Below are 20,780 nucleotides of genomic sequence, written 5' to 3'. Positions count from 1 at the left end.
GGCGCAGCCTTTATAAAAGCATTTAGTGTGAACTGCAAATCTGCTTAAGTCCTATAAATATTTTAAGGAACGGTTGTTTTCTTATTCTGCAGAAATTCCTTATGCACGATTTCGTGCTTTTAGGGCCGAGATAGAAATTTTTAAAATACATTTTACGATCTAGCGTTAGAAGGGAAGAATTGCAGATGTATTTCTATAAAGAGGTTTAAAATATTTCTGAGTATATGTGCTGTTCGGATGTGCCGAGAAAGATGTGAAATAAATTGTACATTAAAATGTTACTCTTTATAAAGTACTCTATAATCCATATAAACTAAACTGTATTTATAATTTTAATTTTTAAATTATATGTAACTAGCTGACTCGGCTAACATGGTATAAGCTAGGTAGATTGTATCGGATGGGAGAAGTTAATCACCGCCACCTTAGAGATATATTGTCTCCCTTTCTTAAATTTTTAGTAATAACTCATCATACCCAAGTAAAATTTTTGGACACATATTAGGTAATGCTTATAAAAATTGTGTCTCCTTCTTGACACAAAATGGAAACGGTATGCCACAAACAGAAAACATTTTCAAAACCTATGATGGCACTAGCCGTTTCCCGAAATGTTTCGATGCGGAATCAATACTTTTGGAAGGAATGTTTCGAAACATTTTCTGCAGTTTGTGTCCAAGATGTTCCCGTTTTCACCAGTCACTCTTTCTAAATGTGAAGAAACAAAACACACAACTAAAATAGTCTATGTCTTTGTGTGGATTTCAAAATGAAAACAACCATCAACAATGACCTCCGCCATAATTATTTTGTCTTAAAATCTTTGCTTTTGGTTTTCTCGCACAAAAAATGTCTGGCAAAAGCAAATTCTTTTTTTAATTTAATAATGTACTTTCATATTTTTATTTATCATTACTTGTTGCTACAAAATGAATCGACAATAAATGGAAACCATGTTTCCAAAATGTTTCGGTTTAGCGCTATCTCTGTAGAAATTTCGAACTAGTCACCTGTCAACAACGCCAATCAAAACTTGTAGTCAAAATAATGAAAACATGTTTATTTACTTATTATAACACAATTAAAACATAAAAACATGTATTCCATTGTGGAAAAAGAGAAAAAAACGTTTGCTGGTAATATTTTTCTTCGGTCTCCTCTTGGGTATGGGTAGTGGTTGTTATTATCATTTATTCCTAAAACAAATCATCTTTGTAATGTGTATAATAAATAATTATAAAATCGCATGAGAAAAATATCTGTATTTGTACTCACCATACTTTTTTAATAACAGTATTATAAAGACTTGAAGAATGCTTAACTACAAAAACTGCACAACAAAATTAAAATAATAAAGTAAGGTATGTTCTCATATATGGCAGAATATCAAATAAATTTGATTAGATTCTTCCCCTAGGAGATGCAAGACCTTGTCGTTGGAGGGGAAGCTCCTGGTCAAGTGCTGTGGGGAATCCCCCCTAGCACTTGGCTTGGTCTAAGAAGCATCTCACTCATCGTCTTGTCCCTGACCGTAGTGTCGTGGCCAGGGAATTGCACCAAGACATATAACGATACCGGGCGGGGCTACGGACAGCGTCAACCTTGGGGCACCTCATTGTATTTTACCCCTTACTTCTACATGCGGGGCTCTGTAGAAGTGGACCGACTGTCCGTGGAGCGACTCATAGGAACACTATGAGATCTGGTAATAATAGTAATAAAAACATCACCGGTGAAGCTGTGGGGAAACCCTCTAGCGACACTGGAAACAGTAACAATGAAAGTTTCAAGGGGCCAAACCCAAAGAGAACTACAGGAGAGGTGGCTGACACTTGCGTGAGACCATCCTCCGCAAGTGGCATACAAGCTACCACCTCCTCCAAGGGTTGGGAGCCTACCTCCTACCTCTAAACCCATCAGGCGACACAAGCTACCGTTTCGTCTACCCGGCCTGGGTCGTAGCTCCTCGACTGTGAGGGACACAGATCTCCGTAGGATGTCCTGGGACTGTATGATGAGTTATAACTCAAGAAAGGGGGACACAATAGATCTAAGGTCGCAGAGATTAACCCCCCTCCCACTTATTCTAAATTCTAATCCAATAAATTATGGAAATTGTTCGGGTACAAAATCTGTAAAGCCACATCTGTTTCTTAAAAGTTTCGAAAAAATTGTAACACTAAGGTCTTTGTTATAGCTTATGTAGCAAAACCATATTTTGGTAAAATGTTTCGGAACAAAAAGCGATTTATGGTTACGAAACATATGTATCAAAAATGTGACGAAACTGTTTCGCAACGTTTCTCAGCAGAGATTTTGTTTCGATTTTGTGTCTAAAAATGCTACGTGGGTGCACTTACAGGGCTTTGACGAAAGCCAGTTTTTGAGTCGGTTTTACAAAGGTTAGTTCTCCATCTTTGATATCAGTTGTACCAAAGTTTATGGAACGAACAATAATGATCTGTACTAGTGTTTCCCCATTTTCCCAGAGAATCTGCATTCGTCCTTCTTTCTTAGCTTCAATCTACTGAGGTGACCATTAAGAAGTCATTGTCCTGTTAAAAACCCCGTTACAATCCGAAGATTGTTCTTACTGAAATCAAGGAAAATCTTTGATTTTCTCAGTCCTAAGTCATGAGAAATTTCTTCGAGTGTCTTAGACCGTTGGAGGATTCCCATTTCAGACTAGTATAACATGTTCTCGAGTTCCGCTTTAAGTTGGTTTCCACTTGGGAAGCAGAACGGTTCTGGTCTAGTTAGTGGAGTGCTCGCTCCTTCTTTAGCTAGATCGTTTGCTTTTTCATTCCTTCACCTTCTATCCCTTGGTGGACTAGCACCCAGGGTAGTAATACTTTATGTTCTTTGCTTAATTTCGGTACAACTTAACAATGAGGTGAAGTATGAGTTTCTGTCAGATTATGTATTCTAAAGTATTTCTTAAATTCTGAAAAAACTAAAAAACTAAAAAAAACTTTAAAAAAAATATTAAAAATATTTACCAACAATCTTTCAAACTTTTTATTCTAATCTTGTAAAAAGCAATTGAAAGGAAACACAGAACAAGAAAAACGCACAACTATTTACTGTATATTTTTTACCTCTGTTGGCTTATCTGTTAGAAATCTTGAAAATATCCAGGCGCAAACTAAATCTAAATTCGAGCATACCAAATATTTAAAGGCGTGCTAGTTTCTCGATACAGGCGAATATTTCATGTCACATTTCGACTATTGAGATATGTTGCCGGCGAGGAAGCCAAGCAAAACGAATAAATTGTCACTTTAAAAATATATATTCCAGAGTTCAAGCCAGAAAAGTCTATTCTCATATATTTCGGATTTGGTGGCAACAGTAGGAACACAATAACGTTTGTATTGGGTATCCAATATTGATTATAGTTTGATATCTATTGATATAGATATCAATAGACTTTTATACAGTGTCTGCCAGAAAGTAGTCTGCTTCAAATGGAATTCTCTTTTATTACGATAGAGACTTAAACTTTACAGGTTATACAATGTGAATTAAGTAGAATATGTTACAGTAGTTTTTGATGTCAAGGTTTGTTTTGATACATGGTCAGAGTAGGTAAATTATAGCGTAGTCATATAACATTTTAAGACAAAAAACATGGTTTTATTATTCTTATATTATTTTGATAGTTGATGACAGACAAAAAATTTAAAACAAAAAATATTTTTAATTTTTATTTACTCTATAACCTTCCATTACACTAATCGTATTCTTTTTTTTTGACATTTCTGAGAAATTATATCCAAACTTTTCCGTTTTCCTTGAAACAGGCACTTTTTGCAGCAAAACCCGTATTTCAATGGCAGAACTTTCTAACAGGAGCATCATTCTTAGATCAACAATATGATGTTAAGTAAGAAGTTTTAGTTGGCAACCTTCCCCGGTTTGTTAGATGTCTTCTTTTGGGAAATAGATCAAGTTTATATTAGCAGAACGAAAAATATCCGATTAAGAAAAGTTGCCGGTCAAAAAGAGAAAAAGTGTCTGTAAGTTGTTTAGTAGTAAAGAAAAGTCATGTAACAAGAAACTTTCTATCCACGAGTTGTGGTTACGACACCAAAAATAAATTGTAAATTATATTAACCTAACTTTTGGGTTGTATTATCTGATTATATTTTTCATATAAAAATAACTACAGTAATGTATATTTTTTCAGAAATATATATTTTAGTAAAACTACGATAAGATTATTAACAACCTTTCTTTATTTTTTCGTATATCTAAAATAAAAAAAAATATAACATTTTCTCTACAATATTATATTTTTTTTTCAAACGTCACAAAAGTATTAAATTTTGCGACATGACAATATAAAAAAATAATTTTAACGCCTAGGCATAAAAGTAAAGCACTTTTACGCCTAAGCATAAAAGTACGAAAATATATTATTAAACTGACATAAAGTGTCAAATTCAACGAGCGTAACCCTAGTTTCTCGATATACATACAAGATATGGATTTAAATCTTTTTAGCCGACCATACCAATAGGGTATGGTAGGCTAATAAAATCGGCAAAAAAAAAGTTTTTTTAATTTCACTCAAAATGAGTTATTCTCTGTCCGTCTCTAACACGATAACTCAAAAACCGGTGAACCGATTTTAAAGAAATTTGGCACAAAAATACTGCGGCACCCGAGAATCTGGTCATTAGATTTTGGTGGGGGTGGGGGGTTGGTAAGGGGGTATGGGAGGGGATTAAATATTTAAAAAAAATCGTAACTCCAAAATTACAGTAGCTAGCGAAACGCGGTTTTCAAATTAAGATTAGGAATAATATTTGCAATAAAATTTGTAATAACATCAAAATCAGCCAAAGTCGTAGTTTTCGAGATATTAACATATTTTAGTATGGGCGGCTATACGTGCCTCCCGGCGCCAATTTTTCATATTATTTAGAACGTTTGAAATTGTTTAAAAAATTATCTTTGGCGTTTGAAAAAAATAGCATGTCCTATTCGGAGTAAAAATAACTTTTGTACTTTGTCTGTAATGTCAAATGTACAGTCTCGCCGCAAAAAGTGTCATTTTTACTCCTAATAAAACAATATACTTTTATAGACAATTAAAAGTTAAATAAAAAAGTGTATTTTTTCTGCAGATAAAATTTAACAATGTAAAATCCATTTAAAACAGTGGAAAATAAAGGGAAGCATAGTATAATAAAGCAGCATAATACACCTTCATTATTATAGAGGCGTCATTCTATATAGCACCTGATTAATTATCTTTTGCGAACTTTAGACGTACCCGGCTAGTTTCTGCAAACAATGCAAAACCACTGTATACCAACTAACTAAAGTGATTTTAAAACAAACATTTTTTTTAATAAGCAAAAAGGAAAACTTCGGTATTACACACATATTATGGAAAATAATGAATACTTATATTATACGATTCACATTAATTTACTTTCTAACTACTGGTACGTTGTTTCAATATGATTTTTTCTGAGAACGTAGTATCATAAAAGAATAAAAATGGATAAATGAAAAAAATTCTTTCATATTGTTATACTATAGGATTATTCTGTAAAGGATCTTATTAAAAACTAGCGTGTACCAGCGACTTCGTTCGCGTCGAATTAATCATTTGTAATCGTGATGATAAAGCAACTGGATAAAATTTTCTCACATTTATGTCAGCAATGTCAGCATGAGAAAAAACAATATGGCGATATTATTATATAACTTGGTAATATTTAAGTGGTAGTTTCATCTCCTTGGAATTTGACTTTCGAAAAATCCGTTTGACAAAAATAAGCTTTTTACGTCTACCAGTTTAAACAGAATCGTGGTTAAGAAATTACCCAACTTTTTGGAATACCCTGAATGATTTTTTAAAAAATTTCAAAATATGTAAAACAACCAAATAAATTATGCTTGTCCAAGCGTTTTCCCGAAAGACTAACCGATTTTTAAATAACAAATATTGTAATATTTGAGGGGCGCTTTCACCCTCTTGGAATTTGAGATTCGGGAAACCCCTCCTTATCGAACCTTTACACCCCACAGTCAATTAGTTTGCCAAAAACCAGCTTTAAACGTCAAGCAGTTTAAGCAGAATCGTGATTACTCAATGATCATATTTTATGAAACACCCTGTATAAATTTATAAAATATCTTAAAATATGTAAAACAACAAAATATAATATACGTGTTTAAGAGTTTTTCCGAAAAACTCACCGGTTTTGAAAAAAAAATATTTTAATATTTGAGGGATAGTTTCACCCCCTTAGAATTCGAATTTCAAAAAATCTCTTTTTTTCGAACTTCTACACCCTAAAACCAATCTGTTTTCCAAAAATCAGCTTTTTACGTCAAGCGCTTTAAGCAGGATCGTGATTAGTCAATGACCAGATTTTTCGAAACACCCTGTATACATTTTTAAAAAATCTTAGAATATGTAAAAAAAATAAAATATACGTGTTTAAGCGTTTTTTTCGGAAACTTGATAGTTTTTTAAATAAAAAATATTGTAATATTTGAGGGGTGGTTTCACCCTCTTGGAACTGGAATTTCGAAAAATCCCTTTTATCGAACCTCTACACCCTAGAGTCAACCTGTATGCCAAAATTGAGCTTCTTACGTTGAGTGGTTTGAGCAGGATCGTGATTAATCAGTATATCAGTCACTTAAGGATTTTATATATTAGTATAGATTAAAAAAAAATATATGCCCTTTTGAAAACTGTTCAAAACTTGTTTGTTAATTTATACACAACGTAATTTTAATAAGGTATTTTTGAGATATATTTTTTAATTTATTTTCCAAATTTATCACTATTTAGATAGAAAAATAGTGTGTTATATAGAAAATAATAGTTACCTTATCGAGAACTGAAAAATAGAAATGGATATTTATAAAATAGTAAAAATATTTTGTAGTTTATTTGTGCAATTGAAAATGACACAACTTAGTAATATATATAACAGAGGTTATTTTTTATATTATATAGTAATTTAGTGTAATTTTATGATTTTGTATACTTTAATAGTATCGTTAATAGATATATTAAAGTATAAAAGTTATTTAAAATGCTTATATATTTTGTAGATAGATCTGTATTTTTAAAATTTAAATTGATATTTTGCAATGCAACCTTAAATCTAACACTCAGATTGAGATTTCTGGAATCTTATGTCTGGTCGCCTTTACCTACTGTATGGGGTAGAAACATTGACGGTGAAAGCAGATATAATAAAAAAATTGAAACCTTTTTTTTTAGCTATGGATATACAGATGTATGCTAAAAGTATAATGGACAGCGCAAATTATTACTAGAATAAATGCAGTTTTTCTCAAATTAGTTAAAATCGGCTTGTTAAAAATTGTTCAAATTTGACAGACCTTTAAAAACATATATTTACGACTTTGCTGTAAAATCAATAGAAGAGCCAATATTATTTGGAAGATTCAAAATTTGCATGAGATTTCCTATGTTTCCGACACCGATGCACCAGTCGGTATACTGTGAAGAATGTGACCTCTCAGATACTCACTCATTTGTATACAATTATTCTTACAAAACTCTCTTATGTCAGTTTCTACTCTATTTTATTTAATTTTTAATTGGAGAGAAATACGCATAATAAAATAAATAAGAACTTGCCTTTCATGGCCCTATAAATTATGACAATTTAATAAAACTTTAGTTTTCGAAAAACATTACGGAATTATGCCATATTTCTAAATGATAAGATTTTAGAAGTCGCAAACATACGTCGCGTCCATTTATCATGTTCCATCTTAAATCTGGTGTAACGCGTAATCCGGGCGAAGCGACGCCGACGCCGAGCGAGGTAAGGATATTCGTGGTGGCGCGACAGCAAAAATATACGACGCGACGGTGGACGTCACGGCGAGCGACTGTAGCGCCATCTGTAATCGTTATAGGCGCGCGGTGGCGAAATCGCGGATAAAGCCCCGGATCAGTCTAATGGAGATGGACGTGCCGCACTGTTTATTATAATCGTGATGATATCGGGAGAATGAATTAGGAAAAAACTAGGGTAATATGTTACATTTCTATACAGGGTGGTCATAATTGTAGTGGAAAAATTTCACCAGCTGCAGCGTATTCTATATTCTGTTCAACGCCAAAATCCGTGACAGTAACAGATGTATATCTCATTTTAATTGTAAAGTAGTTTATTAGTCGTTTCCCAAAGAAATAAGTTGATAATTAATATACAGGGTGAGTCTTAAACAAATATTCTCAGGGCTGGTAGGTCTCGATAAAAAAAAAACATATTTTTCAAAAGAAGTCTAAAATAACCGAGTAATTTTACTTTGAAAATATAAAAAACTAGATTTTTTACTTAAATTTTGTGAACCACTGTTTTTTTCCTGGGTTTTCCATCTTATAAATTTAATCTACTACCTTTGTTTTCAAGTTATCAAGGTCCTAAAAATTTTAAAAAATTTCAAAATATTTTTAAACCTTTTTTTTCGCGAAAAAATCCGCATGGATGTGTTTCTGGGGTAGAAATATACAATAATCACCCTGTATTGAAATTTTAGTCACAAATAATTCAAAGTATTACAAAAAAATTGTATTAAACCAATCGAAGGTTAAATATTAAAGCCATATATGTTCACAACATAAAAGTATACTATTCCTATACAAGATGAGTCATAAATAAGTGCAAATATTTTTAAGGCTGATATATCTCGATAAAAGAAACATATTTTCTCTTTACCGTTTCCTAAATAAGTCCAAAATAACCGAGTTGTTTTACTTTGAAAATTTCCAAAAACAAATATTATTTGCTTAAATTTTGAGAACCATTGGATCTGTTCTGGGTTTTCTTTCCTGTAAATTTAATCTACTACCTATGTTGCCACATTATCAAAAAATTATGTGTTTTAACTAAATTTTTAAAAAAAATTGCGGAAAAAGCCTCATAATCGTATTTTTGGGGTCGAAATATACTTCCCCTGAAAATACTTGCACTTATTTAAGACTTACCCTGTATAATATATAAAATAACCTCTATTATTAACTTTAATCGTTTTCTAATTCACTCGACATTTCTCGCAAATTTTGAAGTATAATTATTGGAAAAGTTAAAAGTTTAGTAACTTTTTCTACTAATTGAAAATGTCTACCACTAATTTTGACGTTCTGAATGCTCATATAGAAATTAAAAGAAAACGCTAATTCAAACCACTAATCTATTCCACCAACTGCGAGCTTCTGAATGAAGCTTGATGATTACTAATTAGCTAATTAAACAAATATACGTAACGTTTTCTAAGTGAAATTTTGCAAAAGAAAGTATAACCAAAATTCAGATCGCTGTATCTCTCTCGCACATGTTACACTAATAAATATTTCACACACGCATATTTATATATATATATATATATATATATATATATATATATATATATATATATATATATATATATATATATATATATATATATATATATATATATATATATATATATATATATGGGGCGGCAAGACAAATTTCGTAATTTTGAAATGACGCCGGCACTTATATAGGCGGCAGACTTGGAGATGTGCCGCTGAATTATGTCGCCCAATTTATTTTCGCAGAAACGAATACTGTGTAGAGAATGCCGGTTATTTGTTTTTTTGGTAAATTATTGCTTAGCGTGTATTGTCTTATTAGGCGATATTTCGGCCTGAACGATGACAGACGTGCCTGCTTTTGACAACGATTCAGTCAAAGTCACGGCCATTTGTAGCGGGAATAACCGCAGTAAAAATAATATATATGGGTAGTTATTGGGAATTGAAAAAAATATATACAAGTAAATTGCGATATATAAAGATTTTAATGCAACCGATTTTATATAACAATCTTCAAGATTATGTTTAAAAATATACAGGGTGGCCCATCGAAAACGTTCCGCAAGGCATAACGGCCAGGGTAACACTTTTGTCCCCCCAAAAATGATGGCAAAATCTCTAACCCTCTAAGCGGGTTAAAGCCCCAACTTTTTTCAAATGGGAAGGGGGGTCAAGTGGTACCGCAATGAAAAGGGCTTTTTATTCTCTATACTTTCCCGCTTCGTTTTTGAAAATCGGTTGAGTCATTGGAGAAAATATGAGGGATTGAAATTTGAAAAGTTTATTTAAACATTTATCAGAGTAAATGATAAGGATAAATTCCTTCGACCAATTTGCTGTTTTTTCTTATTATTTCTAGATGTTTACGCATTTTTTTACTTGCCACAAGGTTGAACGATCAGATGCGGCAGTTGCTAGATAGCAATATACCAGCCTACACGTTCAATTTCTGAGAGTTTTGTGTGTGCACCTCGTGAAAAACACCTCAGCCCAGTACCGACAGTTATGCCGATTAACTCCACCGTTCAAAAAGAAAGTACACTCATCCGAAAAACACACATTAAATAGGAAATTATTATCATTCGCCACTAGTTCACTCACAGTTTCACAAAATTGCAAGCGACGATCAAAATCGTCTTCGTTGAGTTCTTGTACCAACTGAATTTTTTACGGGTGGAACTTGTGTTTTTTTAATATCCTTTGGACACTGGTACGATTCACGCCGGCTAATTTTGCATTGGCTAATTTTCTTGTACTCAGCGTACTAGCCATGGCAACTTGGCCCAATACGAATACCTCCATAGCTTTATTTACTACAGGGTTTTCCCTCTGCCTCTTTTTATTCATAATGGAACCAGTTTCGCGAAATTTTGCTACTAACTCGCGAACAATTTTGCCATAATGGTGTTTTTCAGGATGGCATTCATTGAATATCTGCGGAACCCGATTGCTACATTCATTATTTTTAAAATAAACTTCGATTATTTCCACTTTTTCTGCAAGTGAGTACACCATAATGGTTAAAAAGTTTAACGATATTGAGAAGAACTTCAACGCACAAGTCACAGAACAGCTATCTAGCAACTGCCGCACCTGATCGTTCAATCTTGTGGCAAGTGAAAAAACGAGTAAACATCTAGAAATAATAAGAAAAACAGCAAATTGGTCGATGGAATTTATCCTTATCATTTACTCTGATAAATGTTTAAATAAACTTTTCAAATTTCAATCCTTCATATTTTCTCAATGACTCGACCGATTTTCAAAAACGAAGCGGGAAAGTATAGAGAATAAAATGCCCTTTCAATTGCGGTACCACTGGAGCCCCTTCCCATTTGAAAAAAGTTGGGGGATGACGCCCCCGCTTAGAGGGTTGAAGATTTTGCAATCATTTTTGGGGCAAAAGTTGTCCCCCTCACAAACAAAATTGACGTGTTTTTTAATTTTCTGAAAAAAAATTACCCTGGCCGTTATGCCTTGCGGAACGTTTTCGATGGGCCACCCTGTATGTATATTGGTAATAATTAACTTACTTTTGTTTCATAAAATATTGTACACTATTTTTCACTAGAACAAAATATATTGAACTTTAAACTACATGAAAATGTTACCTTATGTAGAATTTTTTTTAAATTAATAGAAAAAATATAACAGCAAATGCTATAATTTTTTTTAAATTAATAGAAAAAATATAACAGCAAATGCTATAAAAATATGAGATATAATTTAAAATTATAACTTACTGCTTAGAAAGCCATTTGGAGGCTCCTGCATTAGCTATATAGTCTGGAATCCATCTTTATATAACTATTAATACCAATAAACTGGCATTATTCGTCCTCAACCACTCAAAAAAATAAAATTACGTTACTGTCCAACACATTATTATTGTTCTAAAGTTAGATTAACCCGTAGAATGCGGTTACACTCCACGATTTTAAACCGTTTTTGAACTTAGTCAGAATTATGCATAAGTTTTCGATATACGATGACAGATAAAGAATGACAGCGGAATTTTGAGGTTCCAGTCCAAAATGTGAAAATGTCAAATTACTATAAGTTATTTGGTTATATAAATATGTCAATGTCAATGTTTTATTGCAATATTGTATGTGTTACAGCATAGACAAACAAATAAAAAGAGACTGGCAAATTAAATGGCAAAGAGAGGGACAACGTTCCCGTAGAGCAACTCAGAACGCAAAATTTCGTTCTATTTATGTTGATCTGCGCATTGCGTCTATTGGGCCCACTATCTCATTCTAATATAACAAGAGAAAAAGAAGCAACCATATAAAACGTAATTTCTAAATAGAAATTAGAACAATCGCCTTTCGTTTTCGTCATCATGACAACCAAGATGACAACATCATGACAATTCGTCATGTTTGTTAATTTTTCTTTTGGCGATTTACCTTTTTTTCTAAACTCTCCATTTTATTGACTTATGAATATGTATAGGGAACAAATTCCTTTGTCCCATATAGGTATTTATATTTTGTTACTTATAACTTTCGGTTATACTATTTGTTATTTTATTTGCTGCAGGACACAGTATCATCTATTTTTTATATGTATTGGTGCCCCCTTTCTCTGATAGATATGTTAAAGACACCCGGTAAAATAAAAGTAAGTTAGATAAGTAAGATAAATAAGTAAAATAAAAGTAAGTAGTTAGTAAGTAAGTAAGAAAAATCTCCGAACCGGTCGTCGAATGCCTGTTCCCTTCGGTCTGATGAACTTAATGCAGAGAATAAGCATATGTGTAGGGTTTTTTGGCCCCTTTTTCCGCTACTCGTATTTTTATTTAAAAGTAAGTAGTTATATTTATCATCTTATTAAGAAAAAAGTAGAAGTAGTAGTGTCAAAAATATTTCGAACCTCTCTTAACATAACAAAATAATACAATTATTTTTTTTCATTTTTTGGGTAGGCAGTTTATAGCTGGTTTATTGTAACCAGAAACTTTATATTAATATACCTACTTTGTTTTAGGATTAAAACTGGACTTGAAAATGGTTCAGGATCATGATTCTCGTAAAGTCTTCTTTGCTTGGATATTCACTTTGTTATTGTAATTAGGCAGTTTTTTCGAAAATGAGATTTTTAATGCCCTTTAAAAAAATTTTCCGATCGTTTCCTGCAACAGTCAGTTCTTCTGCATTTAAAATTGGTAGGTGGGTTAATAAACACTGTTATTTTTTGTTATTATATTATAAAAAGTTTATTTATTTTTATGTATAAATAAATATGTTTATAAAACAGTACAACTTTTGCTTTTTTTATAATTTCCCTTATAATAGTAGTATTCTTTCGTTCTGAAAGAAACTGCAAATTTTCACTTAAACTGATTTATTCTCTACACCACGTTCCCTTACGGAGGGAATAAATCAGTTTAAGTGAAAATTTTCAGTTTCAGAATGAAAGAATACTACTAATAAAGGCTAATTTAAATTTTCCGCCAGCCAGAATGTGCGATAATGTCTTACGATACGTTTTATACCTATCTCTTTCTTTTTCATATAAAGCACACATAATAAAGAAAGATAGCAATAAAGACGTACGTCCTGCCGTGGTCCTGCTAATTGGTTTCAAAATTGTTATTCTAGGTTGCGCTACGGGAACGCGGTCCCACTCTTTACCATGGGATTTGTCAGTCTCTTTTTATTTGCTTGTCTATGTGTTACAGTCGGGAATCCAATAAATATTAACAATTATTTAACTATTACAATATAGAGTACCTGGATTTTCTTTTCAAGAGGAAAAACTTTTTTATTATTGATATTTTGAGAAAAATGCATTCTTCATAAAATTGTTTGCTTGCCCTAATAATAGTTAACCCCGTTTATATCGTTTCAAATTTCTGTACCGTTTCAGAGAAAATTATTTTTTCTCCTAAAAATCAAAACGCGTTTCGACTTACGTAATTTTTTTGCTGTTTTAAGCACAAAATTTATTTAGTTCAATGCTACGGAAAGGGTGATAATAGTTATCGGAAAATGTGATACATTAACAATAACAAAAATATGGCAATAATCATCGAAGATCAAAGAATCAAAGAATGAAATCAAAATTATATTACCGTATGAACGCGCTTTGATATTTTGAAAATTCAACTATATTTTCATGTTTTTTATTACTTTTCTCTTAGACGGTATAGAAATTTGGAATATTATATATACGGGATTAACCATTTTTTATGAACAATGCATTTTTCTCAAAATGTTAATAATAAAAAAGTTTATCCACCAGCCACTACTTATAGAGACATTACTCACATGAATACATGCATATAAAATAAATAATAACACACGCGTGAGTTTTTGAAGTTATAACAAACTAGTGAGTTACGAATTCCGTATCATATACGCCACGAGACTTTTCTGGCAGTATTTGTGTTGTAGCCGCCTCTGCCTGGTTAATAATTTCTTGCGGAAGATCTTCTTGAATCATTTTTATTTAAATTCTGACTTGCCGTTTGATAGTTCATTATTTTATCGTTAAAAAATCGCGATTTATCTAAATGACGTCTTAATGTCAGTGCCATTTATTATTCACAAAAAACAAGGCGCACATCCATACTGCATAGTAACATAAACGCACCCTGATAATTTATTAATTCCCAACAATGAAAGTAGAACTGGTAGATTTTTTAAATATATAGGGAGGCGCCACCCTGTATAATTTTTACAAAAGAAATAAGTTTTAAAGTTTCAACGAATATTAACTTAACGAGACCCAACCCTAGGGTCACAGTTTCCATTAGACCTCTAAGAAAGTTAATACCTTCGGGACACTCTAATGGCTGCGTGTATCTCGGAGACAGATAAGGCATTTTATCTGGCCGGCACGCATCCTTGGAAACGTATTTAAGGTGGAAACACTCTGGAAACGGTCCTTATTGGGCATTAGATCAGTCGTGGCTTTGGCCGAGCGGCAGACCTTCGTAATGGAGACATTTTAAAGTAAATGGGATTGAATGGGATAGAGGCAAGGAGAGAGTTAGTCGGCTGAACCGTGAAATGAATCTTACGAAGCGGTCAGAATTGATTTTATTTTGTGGCACAAGGTTCTTGTAAATTAGTAACAGAGGAAATGGATGTTACTAGATAAGTTGTGTAATTTTGCCACTAAAACAAAGTAGAAAATCAAAAAATCAAAAAAAGTATTTCCTTTAAAATGAAAACAGATTTAAAATTCAAGAGGAATTTGAACTGAAATTGACTAAACGACAGCTTTTTTCTTGATGGCAAATTATTTCTATGCCATAGTCCGAATAAAAAAAAATATTTTTAAAATGACATACGGAAAGAATAAAATGAAAACGGAAAGATGTAGAAACAAAATATTTTATGGGTATATATGGGGAGGCAATGCGCACAATTTAAAATTATTTTAAAATGTACAGGGTATGTCAGAACTAAGATCCACACCAAAGTTACATTTTTTTCTTATTAACACCCGGTATTTTATGTGCCATATTTGGATCCTTGGACACAAAATAAGGCATTTATTATAAAGATTAAATATGTTTACAGGCTTTGGTTTTTGAGATATTTCAAGATATTTAAATATCCTTGCTGTAATAAAAAAGATTTTTAACACCCTGCACATTAGTTCGAACTAATTCTTGTGCTGACATTTAAGCCAAAGAAATAACCTTTACTGAAAAATTTGATTGCTTTAATGTATAGTATACAGGGGTATCAAAAATTGCTGGTCTGGTTTTAAATATTTATACTTCGTTATTTCAAATACACACATCCTCTGTTTTTTTAAACAAATCGAGCAGATTTAAATGCCCTTTTTAATTATATTAGGGTTTCCTATACTTTTATTTTTAAATAAAATGGCAACCAAGAGGGCTATTGTCGTCATGGTAAATTTTTAGTGACAGTTAGTAGCTATTTTCAAAATCGAAATTAATTTATGGACTTATTTATATACTTATACCAGTTTACTTTTATTTAATTTACCTACAATAGTTTAATAAATAATATTTATTAAATATGTGTTTATTATTCTATCAACGAAAACGAAGAAGTAGTTCTTTGACATATTTTACGATAACTTAGTAGATATAATATGGATTTTCTATAAAAGGAGACAATTACGGCAAATTAATTTTCTTCACTCACCGTTTGACAGGTTTCTGCCTAATAGGTTTTTATCAACCACACTACCAGCTCTGCGCAATAAGACAAGTAGTTTTTCAAAGAAACGCTTATTAGGATGATTCCTATTTGGATACCTTCGAGCATAAGCCCTTGAGGCCAAGAAGCTATTTTATTTACAAAATAAAACCACTACTAACATCCATTCGTTGCTCCAGCAGATACTGCTGGCGCTTTTTTCGAAAAACTCACCGGTTTTTAAATAAAAAATATTCTAATATTTGAGGGGTGACTTCACCCCCTTAGAATTCGAGTTTCGAAAAATCCCTCCTTATCGAACCTCTACACCCTAAAATCAATCCATTTTCCAAAAATTAGCTTTTTACGTCAAGCGCTTTAAGCAGAATCGTGATTTGGTTTGGTTTGGTCAATCAGTGACCAGATTTTTCGAAACACCCTGTATTCATTTTTAAAAAAATCTTAAAATAAGTAAAAAAACAAAATAAAATATACGTGTTTAAGCGTTTTTTCGGAAACTTTTTTTAAATAAAAAAACCGTTTTTAAATAAAAACCGTTTTTTAAATAAAACCGGAACCGTTTTTTAAATAAAACTGGAACTGTTTTTTAAATAAAAAATATTGTAATATTTGAGGGGTGGTTTCACCCCCTTGGAACTGGAGTTTCGAAAAATCCCTTCTTATCGAACCTCTACACCCTAGAATCAACCTGTATGCCAAAACTGAGCTTCTTACGTTGTTGAGTGGTTTGAGCAGGATCGTGATTAATCAGTGAGTCAGTCACTTAAGGATTTTATATATTAGTATAGATGACTAATTTATTTTCGTTTTCTAAAATATTTTGATTAAAAGAAAATGTGTAAAAGTGGGCAACGCTGTGCCTGTCAAGCTTAATCACGTTTTCAAAAGTTTATTTGATATGAACTATAAGTGTGAATTGAATTGAAGGGTATTTTAAAGCAATAAATTGAACTATTAGGTCGTTCCCAAAAAAGCGCGTTTTAAAAATTATTAGTGCCGCCGGATATGCCGTTTTTGTATTGATATTAACTGAAAATGTAAAAATTTCCCATAGGAAAACGGATGTGGTAATATATATCGCGAGCTTTCAAACTGGAAAATGTAATGTGAAAAGTAAAAATGGATAATGCGTAGCGGTAAAAGTTTTAATGGTATGGCCCATAATATAGTCTCCGGTACAAATTCGAACTAAAATTGTTCGTATCGCATTAAAATGATATCGATTGCACTTGGCAGAAATAACGTTTTTATTTCAATAACTTTTTTGTGTAGTTTTAGCATTATTTTGAACTATACACCAAATGTATTGTTCTAAAAAATAAACTAATAATATAACAAAAATACAATAATGAAACTAATATACAAACAAAATAACTTTCATCTTCAGCGACTCGAGACGGGACATTGAAAAATCTCCGAAAATTTTGAAATAAAACAAAAACGAGACAAAAATGTTGCAGACATGTATTGGATTTGTCGCAATTTTGTGATAAAGCATGAATGTTTCTGTCATGTTGCTATGTCGGCTTGGTCTGGACCCGGCATAAGATTTTTGACTATCTAACATTTTCTAAAAATGAAGAAATTAACTTTAAATTTCAATAAAAGCTAAATACCTAGCAATTGTGGGCGCGATTTTTAAATTCATTGTTGCCAACCATAGTAACCAGTAGTGGGAACTATCGAATGAATACTATCGAAACATTCGATAGTTGCAATTCATTCGAATAATTCGATAGCTAGTAAGAAAACATTCGTCGAAAACTATTCGAATAAAAATTATCGAATAGATGCGTCATCTGCCTTGAAATATTGTATTCTAGTAATTCGGCAGCAAAAACCATTCATTTATAAAAATCATTCATTTATAAAATTCATTTATTCGTCAGGATCGATTATAATAAAACATAATTTAGATTTTAGTTGTCGCCCGGCGACGCGCGACGTAGTTTTTTTTCCTAGAAACCCGACAGCGGTCGGTGGCAATTGTATGAAAGAAGCCGGCATCTTTGATTGACACATTATTTTTTTTATTGAGGTGCTAGTATTTACACAAAAAATACATTATGAAGAGCATTGGTATTAGTTGGTATTAGCAAAGAATATTATTCTTTGCTATTACCTATATAGTTAGTTAGGGATAGTATGTCTATATATTTTGCATTTTTTGTATTAATATTCTGTTGTTACACTGCAATAATACTTTTTATTTTGGATGTAGGAAAATGATTTTTAATATTTTTAAGCAAAGACTGGTTTAATAAATAATATTAACAGTAATAATTTGTTATACTTATTAACAACAAAATTTTAAATCATTTAATATTAACATTTTCTTTAAGTAGTAGCAAAATATAAACAACAAATTAGAAATCAAAATTATTTATATTAGATTCTATTTAAAAATAATATAGTCTCTAAATTATTTGACAACCGTTGGTGTATTAAATAATAATAATTACAGAACTAATTTGTTATATTAACAACAATTTTTAAAATCATGAAATATAAAAATTTATTAATTTTCTAAGCATGCAGTGTAATGGAAGGAAAGTATAAATTATTGGCACGTAAATAATTAAAACTTTCAATTTAATTTTCTCACCACAAAATTTGAGTTCGATAACCATTTACATAACCACATTACTTAAATATGATTATTAAGTTCAACTAATTCATATTATTAAGACATCTAAAATACAAATATGTATTTTTAAAATTAATTGTAAGTTCATCTCATCTCCCTTAAAAATTGCTACTTCTCAAAATTCCCCATTAAAAAAATAAACCATGTACCATATAAAATTAAATAATTGAAACATCGGGCTACGGAAAATCACACAAATTTTCGGAGACATTTTGACCACCTGCACACGCACACAATCGTCAATTTAAAAAAAAACTATTTTAGTATTTTAAATATTTTAATAAACGCAAAAATAGCACAGTATTTACAAGAAGTTATAAAAATTTGGAAGAACTAATAATTCACTAACGCACACAAAAATCAAACGAATACTAAATTTCATTTATCAAAAGCATTCGATAGTCGTGGCTCGACGATAACCATTTAGTCGCACGGCGAGGTTGTTACATATGCTTTAGTATACAAATGAATGAATGATTTTATTCGAATAAAATCATTCGATAGTTGGAATCTTTCATTCAGTAACCATTCGATAGTCTAATTCATTCGATAGTTCCCATCGCCAATAGTAACATATTTTTCTGGTTACAACCTCTTTTAGCGCTAAGTCTACAAAACGTAAATTACACATTGCAACTTGCAACGGACAACAGATGGACTACAAAAATTACAGAATGGTACCCAGAAAGAATTATCTAGAAGAAGATCAAACCTGAGATGGAACCAACTACAAAGAGAGTATCTAAATATCTCAGGGGGGCTACACCAAAATTGGAAATGGTTGAATAGACTGAAAATTATGATGATGAAGGCCTAAATTAAATTACAGAAGTTTCAATGTATAAAAGAAAATCAAAAAAGAAGTCAACAAAATAAGCCAAATTTTATTTCCGCTGTTATAAACTTCCCTTCTCCATAAGCAGGTAAATTAATATTCCTAATTACATTGATTTAAGAGGTTTTAAAACCAAACTTGGTTCTTTTCCCCAAAGTTAAAAAAGGTAAATATTGGCTCTACCTTGAGCAAAACCGGGCGAGAGGGAAACAGTCTCTGTTTTTCAGTTTTGTTTGTTTTATAAAATAATAATTAAAATGTTCCAAAAATTCCTTGGCTCGTTCCTTAGTTTCAAATGGAATTCTTAAATTGAAATTCTTTCGAGGGATATTCTTAAGTAAATGTCAAATTAGAAATGCCTTTTAGAGTAACCTGGCAAGAAGTAAACAATCTCTTTGGATAACTAGTCTCTTACATTTGATTTACTTAATTATTTCCTATGTTAAAAGTTTTATTATTGGTTTATTTATTGACATTTAATGTCCCTTTTTGTAAATGTATTTTTGTAAACTCTATTTTAATCAATACCATATCTATTTTTAGTTAACGTACAAAATATTTAGAACCATGTCGATAGGACAGATATAGAGAGACATAATAGAGTGAAGTTAACTCTAAAATAAACCCTACAAAGCGACCAAAATAGTTTTTATTTTGCTGTAAGGGAGCTTGTAAATTATTAACAGAGGTATAGCACGTGGTTGTTAATTATAAATGATATATTATAAATTTTGGATTTGAGAAAACAACCATCGAAATAGATTGGCTTATACTCGTTAACAGAATTAAATCCCTCTTTAAATAATAATCTGGCCTACTATAAACTATTCATACATTGCTATGAAACGTACAAGATGTGTAAATTGCTTTGGTTTTGAAATATACACAGAAAATATTAAACGATTCAAAATTCTGTTCAGCGATCGGTACTGATGCAAAAAACAATGAATCGACGTCAATTTTTTAGATTTTTTTCTTTATTTTTATGAAAATTTACCAGTTTTGATTGTGTTATTCGTCCAATAAAACATATTTTTAAATGTAAAAATTCTTGTTTGGTTTGCTTTGTATATCCTTATATTTTACTTATTTGTATTATTTATAAAAGGTTTTCATATGGACATCTGAAAAAAATAACAAAAATATAATCAGTACTTATACTTTCCATTTATATACTATTGATTAAAAATTTTACTAAACAGATAATTTTAAATTATTGCCTTTTGCTTCTTAAACGTCCTTCTATTGTCATCTAGTAGCCCACAAAGTCTATAAAATAAGACTCTATTA

At 31.4% G+C, this 20,780-nt stretch overlaps 1 protein-coding gene across 1 annotated transcript in view; it reads right to left on the bottom strand.

The window, feature by feature from the left end:
• Positions 1-11,837, bottom strand: part of LOC115880953 (putative inorganic phosphate cotransporter) — a 119,514-nt gene extending 107,677 nt beyond the window's left edge. Inside the window, exon 1 of the mRNA XM_030898292.1 lies at positions 11,599-11,837. Within this exon, the coding sequence (XP_030754152.1) occupies positions 11,599-11,629 (31 nt within the window). The 5' untranslated portion in view covers positions 11,630-11,837. The remainder of the gene's footprint in view (positions 1-11,598) is intronic.
• Positions 11,838-20,780: the final 8,943 nt, after the last annotated feature.

This window comes from Sitophilus oryzae, unplaced genomic scaffold, assembly GCF_002938485.1.
Source record: "Sitophilus oryzae breed Bouriz unplaced genomic scaffold, Soryzae_2.0 scaffold_1667_pilon_pilon, whole genome shotgun sequence".
NCBI classification, from domain to species: domain Eukaryota; kingdom Metazoa; phylum Arthropoda; class Insecta; order Coleoptera; family Curculionidae; genus Sitophilus; species Sitophilus oryzae.
Note: the sequence above shows the minus strand (reverse complement) of the source record. Positions and strands in the feature narration are given on the sequence as shown.